This window comes from Ruditapes philippinarum, unplaced genomic scaffold, assembly GCF_026571515.1.
Source record: "Ruditapes philippinarum isolate M1 unplaced genomic scaffold, ASM2657151v2 ctg2775_1_1_1_1, whole genome shotgun sequence".
In the NCBI taxonomy this organism is placed as follows: Eukaryota; Metazoa; Mollusca; class Bivalvia; order Venerida; family Veneridae; genus Ruditapes; species Ruditapes philippinarum.
The window spans coordinates 177,102-196,978 of NW_026857983.1; the positions used below are offsets into that span (position 1 = coordinate 177,102).

The 19,877-nt window shown below is 34.7% G+C and overlaps 1 protein-coding gene across 1 annotated transcript in view; it reads left to right on the top strand.

Annotated features, from left to right (window-relative positions):
* The first annotated feature begins 46 nt into the window (after nt 1–46).
* Nucleotides 47–19,877, top strand: part of LOC132751660 (tumor necrosis factor ligand superfamily member 6-like) — a 36,563-nt gene continuing 16,732 nt past the window's right edge. The window contains exon 1 of the mRNA XM_060741874.1: nt 47–337. Coding sequence (XP_060597857.1) covers nt 149–337 — 189 coding nt within the window. The 5' untranslated portion in view covers nt 47–148. The remainder of the gene's footprint in view (nt 338–19,877) is intronic.

Here is a 19,877-nt window from a genome sequence, read left to right on the forward strand (position 1 = left end):
AACCCTACCTATACAATATACTAAATCATACATCCCTGTATTTTCATTCCAGAAAAGATTACTGATCGTCCTTATTTCTACAACTATTGCTGAACTGATATTCCTGTTTTCACTTGCCGGTCACTGGCGACAATTAAGGTCGGATATAATGTCGGATATAATGGCTCCAAAGTCATCTAACATGTGCCTCCCGTTGCGGAAAGTTATCATAGAATATTTTGAGGACGAAAGAAGTCAACACTGTCCAGACGGACTTAAGGAAAAGGTCAACGAAACAAGAGGAACAAGATTATGTTGTGGATCTATGAGCATTATCGTCAATCAAATTTCCGCCAAGGTACATATACAAAATCATGACAATCTATATTTCATATGTAATGCATTTCAAACGCATAAGATATGTCATAAACCTTATATTTTAATTATATTTGCAGATCGTTAACGACAAGTATGATGACGATGCTTTTCCTGGTAAATTATAGTATAGTACCTACAGTATATGTACCAATTTGTTTGATACAAAACAGTATCCAATAATAATCTATTTTATTCATCAAAGTGATATACCTTTTAACTATTTCAAAATTGAAACAAACAAAAATTCATGTGGTAATAATTGTGTAAAACCTCGTTACTATCATTTTATGAGACCATTATATAATACTCTTTCGGTGTACTAATTAATGTGCTTAATGTAGAAAACTAAATATGTAATGGTGTATAATTTATGTAGAAATTGCATCACTTGATATCACGGCATTTAACTGTTCCGAAAAGAAGACGGTACCGCTGGAAACACATCTTATAGGTATTTCAAGTGATAAACAACAAGGTAATAAACTAACATATGTTAATTGATAATTAATAAAATAAAGGATACACATATAATGCGAATAAAGGCAGATCTTAAAATAGATTCACACTTTGTAATCTCTGTCATAACTAAGCAATATAGGAACAAATTTTAACATGTTACTCAGGTAGGCTAAGGCTAAAGAAATATTGCAAACCGCAGTAATAATCCTAAAAATATAAAACAACACTGCCAATTGTGTTATTTTGTATGAATAATCGTATTCATTCTAAGATCTTAATATATATTTTGATTAAAATATTATTCACACATTTGCTCAAATTGTAATCTGAAAAAAGTAAATTCATGAAGAAATCTGGAAATATGAAATTATTCCTTTAACTGTTGCAATCAATATAAAAGATGTTACATATGATATAAAATGCACATGTTCTGAGTGCAATTTTTAATAATAAAATACTTTTATTCAAAATGCAGTCACATAAACATACATTTCATAAACTCACCTGTTTTCCATATTAAGTTCATTAATTAGATGACTTCATATCTTACATGTCAGTTACTTTGTAGATCAAATGAACCTTTCTTCGAGACTGTTTTGGAATAGCACCTACCCATCGTTTTCTTGTCCTAGACTGAGATATCTGACAGACCATGGAACAATAAACATCGAAACGAGTGGGTATTTCTATATTTCATCACAACTCAAGTCAAAACACTATATTAAAAATGGCACAGCAGGTGTTTCGGGCGCCAATTTTAAACATTTCATTTACAGAATATCAAAAGATAGAAAAGAGCACGTTCTGTTAGGAGGAGAAAAATCATTTTGTAAAGTTGCGTCAGACAGTTTTGAATGTACAAGTTTGATTGGTGCTGTTTTCAAACTTGAGACCGGAGACCAGATATATGTATCCACCTCTCATCCAGAGAGTCTTGTTCCCGAGTCTAAAGATAATTACCTAAGCATTTATGGTGTGTAATGTGCACATATTTTTTTAGATAAAAATTAGGCTAAAGAAACAATATACTTGCATGTTGTTTGATTATTTTCAGTCTTTTTAAATTTTTGTCATTTATATTAAGATTAAACTATAGGAGGAGTTAAAGTAATTTTGTTTTAGAAGAATGCACCCTGTTCACTATGAATGTTATTTGGCACTAGCGGGCAACAAGAATGGGGACACACATGAAAACAAAGGCTACACTTAAAGCTGGATATATCTGAAACTGTAAATCAAATAATAATGCTTGTTTAGTTAAGAACTACTGTCATAGTATTACATGTCGAAAGAGTTTCTTAACATACATCGACATTTGAAGATTAATGTAGCAGACGTAGTAAAATGATCTCACATTTGATCTCACATGTGTTTTAATGCAGATATTTTAAATTAAAACAACCCCTTCCCTTTTTGTGTGTAAATTATGTAATAATATGCTTTGTGAAATTCATACTTTTATCACCATGCTCATTTTGTTTTTTAATTTCGGTCCTCAACATTTCTACATGTGAAAATATGAATTTTGTAGAAGAGCAGGAAATAAAAAGGGTTCTTCAGAAATTTTTGTTGAAATGTGGATCAATAACAGTATTGTTATTTTTTATTCATTTAAATTCCTCTTATTAAACATATTTAACGATCGTTTGTATTAATAAAGTGAATTGGTCTACACATTTTTCATTTATTTAGTATTTCAAATATTTATGAAAACAATAAAAACGTATCATTTGGATTTTCTTAAAAAATATTGTTTTAAACATTTTATGATAAAGTAATTTAGAATAAGCATACACATGTATATGATGAATAATAAATTTTTATTCTAGAACAATTTATTATCTACTATATACACATATGTTATATTAGATCATGTATCCAACACTTACCCACACAATCCATATATTATTCTTTCGTGATTTGTGTTCTCAAGTCACATGATACTGAATACTATCAACAAACTTATTTATGGAATGACAGACTTTCACTACATACCAATTCACTTTAAGAGTCCGTCATTGTACTGTGTTACTCATATAAACATATATTTAATAAATTACGTTTCGAATTATATGATTTCATGAAGGGACATTAGTAGTACTGTAAAAAGTATACAAATGAACCAAAGTTCAATTCTCATTTTCACATCAAATCCATATTTTGCTAGAAGTAACAAAGAGTTTTCAAAATGTAATGAAATAGTGGTGAAATAAAGAGGTCATTAAACATTGTTGAATGCAATACGGATTGTACTGGACTCGTTCACAGCTGCAAAACCTATTTTTGACTCGGGTAGCACGTTGTTTAATGTAGAGTTGACAGTTGTGCTCTCTTCCAAAATAGTCCAACAATGTTTAATAACTTTTACTTTTTATCATCATATGTAAATAAGTAACGGGACCTTATGTCGAAATCAAACATTTATCAAGTCACCAACTAAAGTGTATGGTGGCTGATTTGTGCCATTCTCTTTACGCCCAGCTACCGCGCCAAGCGAAATTTTGAGAATTAACAAGTTAAAATATCGGGGACGCGGGAAGAATTTTAATAAATAAAATTTCACCACTACGGGGGCGCGGAGCGAGATGTAAAAAAATAGAACGGCGGGACGCGAAGCGAAATCACGCTAATTAGCGTCCTCGCCATTTTAAATAATCAATTCTCGACTTTTTGCTTGGCGGGACCGCGGGGCGAAAACACACTGATAAGCAGGAGCGCGGGGCGAAGTTTTATTTATTAAACGTCGCCCCGCGCCCCCGCTAATAAGTGTATTTTCGCTCCGCACCTGCCGTTTAAATGCTGTCATCTCGCTCCGCATCCCCCAAACCCGAGGCGATGTTTAATTTCTAAATCTGAGCCCGCGGCCTCGCTAATAAGCGTGTTATCGCTATGCTGCCGGGCCATTTTAACTTGTTAATTTTCGACTGTTCGCTTGGCGGGGTCGCGGGCCAAAACACACTTATTAGCGGGGGCGCAGGGCGAAAGTTTTTATTATTAAACTTTCGTCCCACGCCTCCGCTAATAAGCGTGTTTTTGTTCCGCGCCCCCGCCGTTTAATTTTTTAAAAATCGTTCCGTGCTCCTGCGAGGCCAAGATTTATTTCTCAAACTTCGCCCCGCGTCTCCGCAAATTATCGACTCTTCGCTCCGCGCCGCCGCCATTTTTACTTGTTAATTCTCGAATTTTCGCTTGGCAGGGTCGCGAAGCGAAAACACGAATGACACAAATCAGCCACCATAATAGTGTAATATTTGAGACTTTAATTACATTACTTTACAGAAGTTTTAATGAGAATGATACAACATGAATCAGAAACTGTTTCAAATTTTGATTTATATCTTGAGTTCCCATTCTATACTCAGTGCAGTATACATGGTATAATTGTATTACGCGGAATACCTAGTACACTGGGCGAATGACAATTTATATGTGAGTACATGAGGAGAGGTTTAAGAACTTAAATTGCCGATTTCGGACATTAATAAATTTTTTCTGTGGTTTAAGCACCCGTAAACAACAATATTATGTTACGAGAACTTCAAATCTGGAGTTGTTAATTGATGCTTGAACATTGTTTATTTCTGATTTTATTCATATACTCGGGCGGTTCTAAAGAGGGTTGCAAAGTAGGTCCAATTGTCTTTTTAAATCATTTTAAATCTAGAATGGAATGAGACACATATATTTACTACTGAGGCAAAAGCTATTGATTTAGCCTCATTATATATGTTACAGCATAATTGTAACAAAATTGTAATTTGTTTTCAGTTGTTATCAATTACAAATAGAAAATCCGATAACATTATGATAAAGGATTTAACGATATCTTAAAAACAAAGTCAGTGAAATTATGTTGGATCCCAAACCCCATAGGAATACGAAGAAATGACAACGTAGATATTTAGCTAAAGAATCTTCATTAGAGTAACCTTTAAATTACCAAAATAGTGATTTTAAACCTACCATAATTAAACTTATATATATTATGGAATGGAAATAAAATTTGGACAAAGACATATTTAACAAACTTCCTAATAAAAACCCCTGCCTTAACGTGTCGCCATCTCTATTTCTTGTTAACCGCCATGATCAGTTGGTTCTCCTTAAATGTCGAAGGAGACATTCATATCTGATAACTGGCGATAATGCTCCTTCTTTTAGGTTGAAATAACTATTCCACTGTCAACCATTTCATCCTTGAATGCCATGATCTTGCACCGGTTCGTGATACAGATTACTAAGTCAATTTACTTGCAGAATTTTTTGACGCATTTACTTCTAAAACGTTAATCGACTACTTAAATGAAATAAAAATGTATTCTAAGATTGAAAATACTCGTTGTTAACAATTAAAGTGTTTGGCCCGTTATGGCCAATTACACCACAGTGGAAAGCGTTTCTCATTTTTGGTTCTATCCTTAGTGCTGATGTGCCTGTCATGGCATATTTATTCTCATGTATGTGTAATATTTGTACCGTAAATGTCAATGCATATATGTTCTGTACCGAATTAAATCTATCTTTGTTCAAATTTGCCCTTAAACCCATAAGATTAAGAAAACAAACAAACAAAACAAAATATCAGATATATTTTAAAGGGAGAACAAAATAAAACCCTGATAAAAATGTCATATGTACGGTGTCCCGTTGGGACAATCGCGACACAAACATAACTAGAAACAACGAAATTACGATGGTGAAAAGTCAAAATAACGAAATGACGATGGTGAAAATCCGAAATAACGAAACCACGATGGTCGAAAATCAAAAGTACGATGGTGAAAAGTAGAAAAAAACGAAACCAAGATGGTAAAAACTCGATATTATTTCGTATTGTCAACATCATATTTTCAACCCTTCACCATTTACGTTGTTTCGTTATTTTGACTTTTAACCATCGTATTTTGCCTTCTTGTGAAGCATGCGCTCTGAATGACAATGTACATACGTAGAATAACGAAACAACGATGGTGAAAGGTCGAAAGTGAGATGGATCATAATACATGTACGTTTTCACCATCGTGGTTTCTTCAACATTGTATTGTCGTGTATTCGTTGTTTCGAGTTATGTGTGTGTCGCGATGGCTTTAATTTTATTTAGTTCTGCCCATTGTTTTCTCGTTTAGGGCACATGCATTCTTTTACGTGGTGACCATACGCTGCTTTTCATGGAATGACACTACTGTGACACATTAAAGGTTCCATGATAACTGCCGTATGAACACATCTGCGGATGTTTTTAAATTCAAAATTTCACCATTTCTGTGTTTAAATTTTGAATTCTGCTTAAGCCTGTGCTTGGGGCGTGGACAGTAACTTGAACTTTCCAGTACCGTCCATGAACAGGCTCAAACAAACCGAGTCTGCAACATTTTACAATTTTGCCGTATTTGGCTTTTTTAGGGATTCTGTTAATCACTATCTATTTATTTTTTTAATGGGACACCGTACCAATAAACTATAGCTCAAACGTGTTCATTTATTTTTCAGTTTTTTACATTTTCTAACATATAACTGGGACTGGGAATACATGAACAATAAATGAAAAAAAAAAAGAAGAAAATGTTGCAATTTAACCACATCCCGTACCCAGAAGTAATGACCCGATTACACCACCGCTGAAAACACAAAAGTAACAACATTTTGATAACGTTTATATATGTCACAGGGTCATTTGTCATTATGTATACATGCATATACTTTATCATTATTATATCCTATATGATATATAGTGCATTTGTTATGAATATATTCTTCCTTGTCCATCCACTCTTCATCTCATATTTACTCCCATAGCCTCATTAAATCATTCATCATGTATCATACACTAACTATAGTAACTGGTGACGGGCCTCATTTTTCCGCTCATGATTTACCGCCACGCATGCGCACGGCAGATTTGAATTACAGTTGTAGACGTGAGAACGAAACTTCTGACTTTCTTGTTTATTTATTTATTTTGCTGTCTCTGTGTGTTTTACAGGTAATTTACTTATATAAGTGTATTGATATATATTCATTCTTCATTTTCTCATTCATCGTTTGTTTCATGATTTTGACGGTTTTGTATATTTATGAAATGCACTGAAGATTTGAATTACAGTTGTAGACGTGAGAACGAAACTTCTGACTTTCTTGTTTATTTATTTATTTTGCTGTCTCTGTGTGTTTTACAGTCTCAATCACAAGAGAGAACTATAAAAACCCTTCGACCAATAAAGAAGGTAACAAATTGGTGGCCAGTGTGGGGGTAGAGTTTTGATTCGGAACGTAGGCCTGAAAGGGAAGAATAAGTTGGCTGATAGGTGGGATAAGGAGGTTTATATTGTGACATCCCAACCTAATCCTTCTATACCTGTTTTTCAGGTTAGAAGAGAGCATGGTCGGGGTGGCATAAAAACTCTTCACACAAATCTTTTGTTGCCTTTTATGGGTTTGCCTGTACGGAAAGCTCAGTTAAACCCCTCTCATGAGAATGATGGACCTGAGCTTTATGTACAGACCGAGCCCATAACTAATTCTTCAGCTTTGGGATTTAACGTAGATGTTCTTCTCTGAGGAATGACATACTTGGGAACATCTGGACTTTCTGGTGTGTTACCTGAAATGTTAGAAGAAGAATCAGTTATGGGCTCGGTCTGTACAAGAAGCTCAGGTCCATCATTCTCATGAGAGGGGTTTAACTGAGCTTTCCGTACAGGCAAACCCATAAAAGGCAACAAAAGATTTCTGTGAAGGTTTTTTATGGCACCCCGACCATGCTCTCTTCTAACCTGAAAAACAAGTATAGAAGGATTAGGTTGGGATGTCACAATATAAACCTCCTTCTCCCACCTATCAGCCAACTTGTTCTTCCCTTTCAGGCCTACGTTCCGAATCAAAACTCTATCCCCGCGCTGAACTTTAGCGTCCCTAACCCTAAAATCATAACGACGCTTATGTCGTTTACTTTGACGCCTGGACTCACGGTTGGCAACCTTATAAGCAAAATGGAGACGTTTCTTTAAATAAGAAATGTACTCCTCTTCTAACCTGAAAAACAGGTATAGAAGGATTAGGTTGGGATGTCACAATATAAACCTCCTTCTCCCACCTATCAGCCAACTTGTTCTTCCCTTTCAGGCCTACGTTCCGAATCAAAACTCTATCCCCGCGCTGAACTTTAGCGTCCCTAACCCTAAAATCATAACGACGCTTATGTCGTTTACTTTGACGCCTGGACTCACGGTTGGCAACCTTATAAGCAAAATGGAGACGTTTCTTTAAATAAGAAATGTACTCCGAGGGACTTTTCTTGGCTGATGTGGAGTCAGGTTCGATTCCAAGAAAAGCATCAATGGATAACCTAGGATGCCTCCCAAACATCAAAAAATGAGGGGTGAGCCCAGTGGTCTCATGCCTCGTAGAATTGTAAGCATGGACTAAAGTGGGTATATGAGCCTTCCAATTCTGCTTTTGTTTAGTTTCCAGGGTCCCCAACATATTTAAAAGGGTCTGATTAAACCTTTCGGCCATTCCATTTCCTTGTGGGTGATAAGGAGTTGTGCGAGACTTGTCAATATTGGCAATCTTGCACAGCTCGCTTATCACCGCACTTTCGAAATTTCGACCCTGGTCACTATGTAAAGAGGCTGGAAAGCCATAGTGACATATAAAGGACTCAAAAAGGACTTTGGCTGTTGTACGGGCCGTTTGGTTTTTAGTAGGTATGGCCTGTGCAAAGCGGGTAAAGTGATCAGTAATCACAAGTATATTTTCATAACCGCCTGCAGACATTTCTAAAGATAGAAAGTCCATACAGACTAATTCAAGGGGATAAGAAGATTCAATGGGAACTAAACCAGCAGAAACTTTGCATGGTGTTTTCCGACAAATACAGCGGGGGCAGTTTTTGACACGATGTTCAACAAACTGTTCTAAACCAGGCCAGTAAAACCTCGACTTTAACAGACTACAAGTTCTCTCTCGACCTTGATGTCCGGCATCATCATGAAGGCCTGTAAACACAATATCACGGAGAACTTCCGGAAGAACAAGTTGATTAACAAAATGACCAGAAACAGTTCCTTTACGAAAAAGAATATGGTCTTTGATAAAAAGAGATGACCATTCCCTAAAATATGGTCTTACAAGATCTTGGGTCATTGTAATTTTTCTGTTGTGTTTACTAAAATTATAAAACGTTTTATTAAAAGGGGTTATGACCCTACTATTTTAAGACATACCGCATGCTTGGTGTTCAAACCATTTACAGTTGGACACTACGCTTTCCTCTTTTGATTACATCTGACGGGCCAAGTGGGAGACTATATGATGGACAGTTCTTAAAGCCCTTTGGGACTGAATTGCCTTAATGTTTGTCTTCTGTCTTGCTTCGTCGGGCCCTTGTAGGTGATTTTCTTTTGCTCTGTCTTCCTTTAGGACATCGAGTACTTTTGTTATGGTCATTGGGTTTACTTTTATATGTTTCTACATGATCATTTTGGTGTTTTTACTTATTTAACCTTTTGTAACCATAACAACTGTTAGAATTTCACTTGGCGGGGATTCATTTTATTTACACTGTCTCGTTTATAGGAACATGGTGGGGCTAAGAGCGAGGTTTGGTGCACCATTAACCGGTTTAAAACTCCCCAGTAGTCATTATTATGCTGCTGACCGTTCCAAGGCGGCGCCCCTCTGTGTTCCTTAGATGTATGTCTATGTTGTTTTATACTGTTTTGGTGACACTTTTGCTCGTGTCTCTTGTTGTTTCTCGTCTACGGTAAGTATCTTCCCTTTGTCCCTAGTTTTTATTTATTTTATCCCCCCCCCCCTTCCCCGTGTCTCATGTCCCCTTCCCCGTGCCTTTTGACATTATGAGCCTTATATTAAATCATTTATTTGTTTTGTTTTAGTTCCTTATAAGTTACTAATTATGTATTCTGATGTAGTGGTTTGCCTGCCCGTACTCTGCCTTGTGCCCTGTCCTGTTTTTCTTTGGGGTCCTCCTGGGCTCCTTGCCGCTGGCGCTTGTTGCTGGGTCGGGTGGGGGCTGCGTTCATTGAATGCCGCCTTTCCTTGTCGATCTTGTTTATCATATTTTACAAGTGAGTCTTCTAAAGAACAAAGACGTCTAGTTGGTTTTCGACCTGTCTGGACTAAATGTCGGATGCGTGCTATGGCTACATCTTTTCCCTGTTCTTCAGCACAATCAATATCACTAAAATTGGTGTCTAACGGTTCATCACCATCTGCATCGGCATGGTCTAACACATACTGAGAAAAAGAATTACACTCAAAGAGAGGGGATTCCTGGAGATAAACTAAAGTAATAGGCAAAGTGCCTTTACTACATCTGAAAATATAACTGTACCAGGACAAGAAGATGTAGGTAATCGTGAAAGTGTGTCTGCATCGACGTTCGACTTACCACTGCGATAACTGATAGTAAAATCAAAATTAGCTAAAGAAGCTAACCAACGGTGAGACGTTGCATCAAGTTTCGCAGTGGAAAGAACATAAGTCAAAGGATTATTATCAGTACGGACTTGGAAAGAGTTACCATACAGATAATCTTTGAACTTATCACTCACAGCCCACTTTAGAGCAAGAAACTCTAATTTATGAGCGGGATAATTCCGTTCATTTGGTTTTAACCCACGACTTGCAAAAGCAACAGCTCTCTTTTTACCATCATGCACCTGGTATAAAACGGCATCAAGACCAACTCCACTGGCATCGATATTCAAAAGAAATGGTTTGCTGAAATCAGCATATGCCAAGATGGGTGGGGTACTAAGACACTTAAGTAGTAAGTCAACGGCAGATTGTTGATCAGGAGCCCATTTCCAAGGTGTAGCTTTATTCTTGGATTTGCTGGCTTTGTTGGTAGGATGACCAATCAGCAACTAATTCAGTGGCTTGGTTATCTGGGTAAAATCCTTTGATGTACCGCCTGTAGTAACCAGCAAAACCAATTAAGCTCCTTAACTCCTTGATAGATTTTGGGACAGGCCAATTCTTTAAAACAGCAATCTTGTCGGGATCGGTTTCGACACCATGTTCACTGACAATATGGCCTAAATACTTCACACTGGTTCGAAAGAAATCACATTTAGAACCTTTAAGCTTGAGACCAGCTTTATCCAAACGCTGAAAAACAGAATTAAGACGCTGAAAATGCTCTTCTTTGGATTAAGAAAAGATGATAATATCATCTAAATAGATGAGACATTCAGTAAGGTTAAGATCACCCATAGCACGCTCCATCAGACGCTGGAAAGTAGCAGGGGTATTGGTAAGCCCAAAACCCATACGGTTACACTCGTAAAAACCGAGTGGTCCAACCGAAAAGGCTATCTTATACTTGTCGGCCTCCTTCATGGCAACCTGCCAGTAACCTGATCGTAGGTCAAACTTAGAAAAGAATTTGGCACCAACTAAGCTATCTATGGTCTCGTCTATCCTGGGCAAGGCATATGCATCCTTGATGGTTCTACTGTTGAGCCGACAGTAGTCAATACAGAATCTCAAAGACCCATCCTTCTTACGTACAAGGACTACATTCGAAGAGAAGGGACTATTAGATTCTCTAATGGCACCTGCAGCTAACATATCTTTCAGATGTTCCCTGACTTCAACTTACATACCCGGTGGAATACGCCGATAATGGTCCTTGAAAGGGGTAGGATCTGAAAGTTCAATACCATGTTCTACAATATTGGTACATCCAAGATCTGTTGGGCCTGATGAAAATATATGTTTCCAACTAGAGAAAAATTCATTGACCTTAACATGTTCATCTACTGTAAGAATATCAGTAGGAACAGAAATACCCAAATCCTCAAGTGACTTGTCTGCATTGTTCATATTGACAGTAGAACCTTCAAAATGATCTATTCTTCTAACGACATCTACATCTTGAAGACGACAAAGAAGAGAATTGGGTTTAATGACCACAGGATGGGCAGACATATTACACATTCTCACAGGTATCCTACAAAAAGAAATTGTAGGTTTCACATGAACAAGGTTTGGACAAACAGATACAGATACATTATTGTCAATATTCTCAGTAACAGCTTCAGACATATTACAAACATTGCGAACCTTGCCAATAACAGTTTTGGTCTCAAAAGGTGGGATCTGAACACTGATATCACTAAGACTTCTGACAGGAAGGCATTTTACAGAAGATAAAACAGTAAAAACATCACTCCATTCAGCTGGTACCTGACAGGTAGGGGCCAAAGTTTTAAGAAAATTTAAAACATTGGTACCTACTATTAAAGGAACTGAAAAAGAATACTTGGTATCCTGAACCACTAACAATGGCACAGAAACAGGGTTAAAATCAACCTTTGGTATACCAATATCAACAATAATATAACCAATGTAAGGAACAGAAGAACCATTAGCACTGGAAATATCCAAACTAAAATCTGTAAGGCTGTGAAGTTCTGGTCTAGGAACTAAAGATGAATAAAAAGATTCACTAATAGAAGAAACCATGCTTCCGGAATCAAGAAGACCTTTACATGAAGTGTCACAAATGAGAACTTCAACCTCATTGGCATGACCTACCAAAGGTGCAATATATGGGCCTTTAAAAAATGGCTGACCTCCTGTTGGCCCTGTTGAGAAGGTCACTTCCGGTTTAAAGGATTCTCTGGAACCTTATCTGCAACAGGCTTGTCAGTAGCCTTAGGTGTTTCTTTGGCTGGACCCTGCTCCTTACTCTTATCACTCCATCTGCTCCTATCTTGGTATCCACCCTGGTAATTTCTGGACTTCTTCAAACCCTGAAGTTCCTTCTCAACAGTGCCAACCCTGGAATTCAGCTGCTTCATCTGGTTGGTCAAATCCTGTAACTGTTGAAGAATCTTATTCTCAACAGATGACATTAACAGGGAAGCAGGTTCAACCTTGACATCTGGAGTTTTCTTACCCTCAGGGGATTGAACAACATGGGAGGACTTAGCCTTACTCACTGGAAGTGTGAGAGAAGATGGACTCTTCTTATTTAATTCTAAGTCCTGTTCCATCTGTCTGAGCTCCTTCCTAAGTACTCCATAATCATGGATACTTTCAAACTTGTATCTGGAAACACTTCTGAGATGTTGGTCATACAACCCAGACCACAACCTATTACATAACATCTCATTCTTGGTGGACTGCTCAAACATAATGTTAGACTTGGACAAGAGCTGTTCCAATCTAAGGCTATAATCTGCAATAGATTCAGCAGGTAGTTGCTGAGCACAATAAAACTTCTCCTTCAGCTTCTCACCACTGGAGACATTACCATATATACCCTCCAATTCAGACAAAATACCCTGAACAGAAGCATCCTCTCCAAGATGTAATAAAACTGTGCGGGCTTTGCCCTTCAGACTCTTTCTGATGGATTCGAGCAAAATATGTTCAGGATACACCCCATTCCTGATCAAACAGTTGATCTCATACCTCCATAAATCATGAGCGGAAAAATGAGGCCCATCACCAGTTACTATAATTAGTGTATGATATATGATGAATGATATATAATGAGGCTATGGGAGTAAATATGAGATGAAGAGTGGATGGACAAGGAAGAATATATATTCATAACAAATGCACTATATATCATATAGGATATAATAATGATAAAGTATATACACGTATACATAATGACAAATGACCATGTGACATCCTTCCCCGCTCAGTCAAATGTCGTTCCGACATTTCCATATCTTACAGTCATCTAAAAAAAATACAACTACATACCTAGGGTCAGAAGTCTATATACAACTACTTTTTACAAAGCAGTCACAAAATATTCCACCAACAACTATGTTGTTTAGGTTATAATTAACATTTAGTTTACATTAACGTTCTATCGAAAAAGAAACGTTAATGATCAAGATAATTTCATACATTCCGAAGGAATGTTTCACAAAGTATTTAAGATAGACTGCAGTTCTATCTAAATACAAAAATTAAAATAAATTCTTTACCTTTCTTGTGTAGTTATACACATAGAAAATAAATAAACACTGTATCAGACATTTGTTTCAAATAATCCGACATGTTCAAATTTTATTTATTCATAATGCAACAATTATCACAATAAATGCAAGATAATAATGCAAAATTGATGCTACATATACTGGCAAATATAACACTGGAATTCGTAAAGATTTTAGTAAAACCAAAAATCATGTAGATAAAAGGTAAACGAAACGAAAACATGTAAAATCATCTATATCAAGTAATCCAGTGTTTGTCACGTAACCAGGCAGGCTTCAGTCTTGTACGAGAAGATCTTTTGTGAACGAATCTTCAGCTTTGGGATTTAATGTAGATGTTCTTCTCTGAGGAATGACATACTTGGGAACATCTGGACTTTCTGGTGTGTTACCTGAAATGTTAGAAGAAGAATCTGTTATGGGCTCGGTCTGTACAAGAAGCTCAGGTCCATCATTCTCATGAGAGGGGTTTAACTGAGCTTTCCGTACAGGCAAACCCATAAAAGGCAACAAAAGATTTCTGTGAAGGGCTTTTATGCCACCCCGACCATTATGATAACGTTTATATAACTCGCCTATTATTATAATAGTATGGATTGTGCAATGTATTCAATAATGACATTTTACATTTTATTGCAATATAATAAAAAGTGTGTTACGCATAGTGGTTACGCTATGAAACGGTTAGCTTACGAAAAATGTTTTCCGAGTTCAAATATGCAATAATTGTGCACATTTTCTGAGTATGTTTTGAATTTCTTTTTTTCACAGTTTAAAAGCATTATCAACTTAATGATTTAAACTTCAAACAGTTAATCAAAATAGGATGTTTCAATTTTTAACACTCATTAAACAGATTTAAATAATTTATCTTTTTCTCTTCCGTTGCTGTTCATATTTTATTCAGTCAATTATCACCTTAATTATAAACAGTGTTGTGTTTAACATTAGAATGTGAATTTGAGTGAAAATAAATGTTTTTAAACAGCTTTGTTTGCATGTCATTCACGAGGAACTGATATCCAGTTCTATTGTAGTTGTGAAAAGAATATACCATTTCCGGGATTTGAACCAGATTTTTTTCAAAACCACGAAGCGAATACTCAACCGCTCATACGCTAAACAGATTAATAAAGAGTAACGTTAATTGTTAAGGTTGTAAAATATGAAGACGATAAATTTAAAATTATTGACACTCTTTATGTCACGATTCAAACTGATAATAAACATGATAAAGAATTTGATAGATCTGCTCTTGCGTTAACCAGTTTTTTCATGAAAGTAATATCTCATAGCTGGTGTTATTTATAGATACATTGAGGGTAGATGTTTTCAAGCTCTCATCAAATTTAATGTATGGCGGAAAGTGAACTTCATTTTAAATGGAATCAAACAATGTAATCAGGAAAAACCGATCACACTTGACATATCAGGTAGAGTTATTTTTATTTGCCTTTTTTCTTAACAGTTTTAAACGGTTTAACCATGCTTTCAATTTTTTTAATTTAAACGAATAAAAGTCCGTAATAATCTGACATTAAAACTATTTTGTTTTTATTTTCAATGTTTTGTATGTACTTTCTAGAGATGATTTTTTTTTATTTTCGATGAGTTAATTGACGTCATACCTAACGTTTTAAAGTGTATATCTGTGGACTATTCTTTAAACTGAGAAATGTCTTAAAACTATTCCCATTCTATTCTTTTTTTGATAACAATATCTGATGTCCGCATACATGTATTTATATAAAGTGTTCCTAGTTTGTAAATATTATTATAATTTCATTTACACCTCCATGTCTCAGCTTTTTTGTCCTGTAAATTGTTTGCCTTGTTTCCATTTTATGTCCTAGTAATCTTTCAAGTGTTTATATGTCGGTGTTTGCTTACTTTGAACAATTGATCTTTGTCTACAAGTCTTTAACTAATAAACCTATTATTAATCACATGTGTGATACTGTCAATTTTGGTGTTAAGAATGGCATTGTAATATTGGAAGTTTTGTGACATTCTTCTGTCTGTCGTTAAAATAACCCCGTCCATCTACACAATAATGCTATATTTCCATTCACCGAGTTGTAACCAATTATCTCCCGTGGAGGTATAGAAAACAGACTGTCGGTCACGTAAGAAATAACTCAAATATTGGTTATTCAAATAATGTCAGTTTGAAGTAATTAGGAAATTAGTATAACTAAGTATTGAAAGATCATAAACTTTATCTGCGAAACGAATGTGGGGGTATTTATAGACTACCTATCATTTTGCTATACTTATTATTAAATATATTTTACGTGCACATTTCATACTTTCCCCATGTAAAGCCTACGATATTAATATAACTTTTACAACATAATAACTTTCATTGATAAGAAACACTAAGAATAATATATATTCAATACTTTGGATTTACATTAAGTCATATGATGCTGATCGCATTAGATTAACACCCATATCTGGAATCTGCATTGAAATGCAAATTAGAGGGAATATTGCACAAATGCCCTATTTTGATGAGTCATACTTCTCAAATTGCCCGGAGTACCCCGAAGTACTCTGTAATTGTGTTTTGAACACGGATACAGATTTTCTTTATCATAAAATACATGTAATCAAAACTTGCAAATAACAGCACTTATACAATATTAAAATTAAATAAATAAATACAAATATATAATTTTTGGACTGATTCACTAGTGATTCTGTTTCGCCGTTACTTAAAATGCATATCTATTTTCTTATAGCAAACAATTCCTTACTCATTACATGAAAATATAGATAGATCTATCAAAAACATAATTTACAAGTACAGAATGTAACTCTATGTTAACTCAAAGTTCAAATCTTACACTTCAAAAGCATACAAAGTGGTTGCTACAACGCCTACTTATACAATATACTGAATCAACTTTGCTGAAACATGCATCCCTCTATCTATTTCCATTGCAGAATACATTACTAATTGTCGTGATTTCTACAACTGCCGTTTACCTAATATCCCTGTTTGCATTTGCCGGCTCCAACGGAATCCAACATATGCCTCCCGTTGCGGAAATTAGTTATAGAATATATTGAAGAAGAAAGTCATCAGTGTCCAGACGGACTTAAGGAAAAGGTCAACGAAACAGAAGAATCAAAAATATGTTAATAAAATTTCTGCCAAGGTACATACAATCTGATATGATAAAGTATTCTTTAATTCAAATGTAAGGTATTTCAACAGCATACAATATGCCATAAACTTTGTATTTTGATATTATTTACAGATTGTTAACGACAAGTATGATGACGATGCCTTTCCTGGTAAGTTATACTATACTTACCTACAGTACATGCCCCACTTTATTTGAAATTTCTTTTATTCAACTAACTTAAAATCAAATGCATTTTAACTACTAGTACTTTAAAAATGAAACAAAATATTATTTTATAATAAATTTGTATTATTTTACCCCCTTGTGGAAAGAAGTGAAACGGAACTACTGCTTGTGTACTAACTAATGTGTTTAATGTAGAAAACTAAATATTTACTGTTGTATAATTTCTGTAGAATATCCATCACTTGATATCACGGCATTTAACTGTTCCGAGAAGAAGACTGTACAGCTGGAAGCAAATCTTGTAGGGATTTCGGGGGATGATCAACAAGGTAATATATGATGTACATAAAGTTAGTTCCCTATTCCTTATTCCTTTTTCGAATAAGGAATAGGGAACTAGTTCCTGATTCCTTATTCAAATCTAAACAAGGAACAGCAGAATAAGTATCTATTTAAAATGAAATTATCAGAAAACTAGAACCAGTTCCTTCCTCCTTATTCAACTCCGAATAAGGAAATTCAACAAACAAAGAAAATACGTAAAGAAAGACACCAGTTGCAGTTATTTTTGATAAATCTGCATTAGAATTGCAAGGATCAATCATGTGTAAAATCATGAAATAAAGCATCTGCATCAAATATTTTGAAAAAAATGTTAAAGTCGAATAAGGAATAGGGAACCAGATGCAGTTATTTTTGATAGATCTGCATAAGAATTGCAAAGATCAATCATTAAAATTATTGCATAAAGAATCTGCATAATTTTTTTGAAAAAAATGTTAAAGTCGAAAAGGAATAGGGAAATAGTTCCTTATTCCTTATTCAACTCCAAATAAGGAACAGAAGAAAATACGTAAATAAAGACACCAGTTGCAGTTATTTTTGAAAAAATAACTGCAACTGGTGTATTTTTACGTAATTACTTCTGTTCCTTATTCGGAGTCGAATGAACCTGAACTTTTTTTTCAAAATACTTTTATGCTTATGCTTTATTTCATGATTTTTATGATTGATCCTTGAAATATTTATTAAAAATAACTGCAACTGGTGTTTTTATTTACGTATTTTCTTCTGTTCCTTATTTGGAGTTGAATAAAGAATAAGGAACTGGTTCCCTATTCCTTATTCGACTTTAACATTTTGTTTCAAAATAATTTTATGCTTAGCTTTATTTCATGATTTTAATGATTGATCCTTGCATTTCTAATGCAGATTTATCAAAAATAAATGCAACTGGTGTCTTTCTTAACGTAATTACTTCTTTTCCTTATTCGCAGTCGTATGACTTTGAACAGTATTTTTTTTCTTCAAAATGTTTTTTGCTAATGCTTTATTTCATGATTTTTATGATTGATCCTTGATATTCTAATGCATATTTATCAAAAATAAAAACAACTGGTGTCAAAATTTACGTATTTTCTTCTGTTCCTTATTCGAAGTTGAATAAGGAATGAGGAACAGGTTCCCTACTCCTTATTCGACTTTAACATTTTTTTTCAAAATATTTGATGCAGATGCTTTATTTTATGATTTTAATGATTGATCCTTGCAATTCTAATGCAGATTTATCAAAAATAACTGCAACTGGTGTCTTTCTTTACGTATTTTCTTCTGTTACTTATTCGGAGTTGAATAAGGAATAAGGAACTGGTTCCTTTTTCCTAATTCGACTTTAACATATTTTCAAAATATTTTTATGCATATGCTTTATGCAATGATTTGAATGAGGTATAAGAAACGGGTTCATTAATCCTTGTTCGATTTGAATATTGTTTAAATATAGGTCGATGCGGTTGCTTTATTCTATGATTTTGATGATTGATTTGTGCATTTTTCAACAGATTTGTGAAAGAAAGAACCGTTCTAGTTTTCTGATAATTTTATTTTAAATAAATACTAATTCTGCTGTTCCTTATTTAGATTTGAATAAGGAATCAGGAACTAGTTCCCTATTCCTTATTCGAAAAAGGAATAAGGAACTGATTCCTTATTCCTTATTCGAAAAAGGAATAAGGAATAGGGAACTAACTTTATGTACATGAAAAATTTATCGATTTATTACACTTATGTGAGGTACACGCCAAATGCATTTATACTCCTGTTTAATAATATTTTATTGCATATATAAATATACATCAATTCATTTACATTAACAAAATTACACAATATACAAAAGGGTTGTGCCAAAAGTTTTTACAACATTATCGTGGGCTCTTCCCTGTAAATGATTAACATCCGTTTCATAAAGTAAAGAAAGTTATACATTAAAGTAAATATGCATTAAGTAACAATACATTTTCATTTTAAGATGAAAAGATAGAAAAGGGAAGAACAGAAAACAAGAAAAGAAATGTTGCTGTATCAGTTGTGTGTCGACACTACCACCAACAATCCCCATCATCAATTGTTAAGCAGATACCCATTTGTTTGTAATGAGCAAAAATAACCTTAAGTATTTGTTATAGTTAATTACAATAAAAAACAATGTAGTAACGTTTTATGTAAACCTCTTTGTTTCTTTGATATAATTTTGAACATGCTGAAATAAGATTTTGTTTTGAAAGTCGGTTAAATTTTCAATGCCAAAGAGTAGCTTTTTAGTACTAAGCGGGTGGAATTCTCTGGTGTTTGTAAATAGTTTTCTTCTTTGTATTGTATACTTTCGACATTGGAATAGGAAATGTTCGGTATCTTCAATTAGAGTACCACAATCGCATGCTGCACTAGAAGTAAGATGATTTGTAAAAAGGTC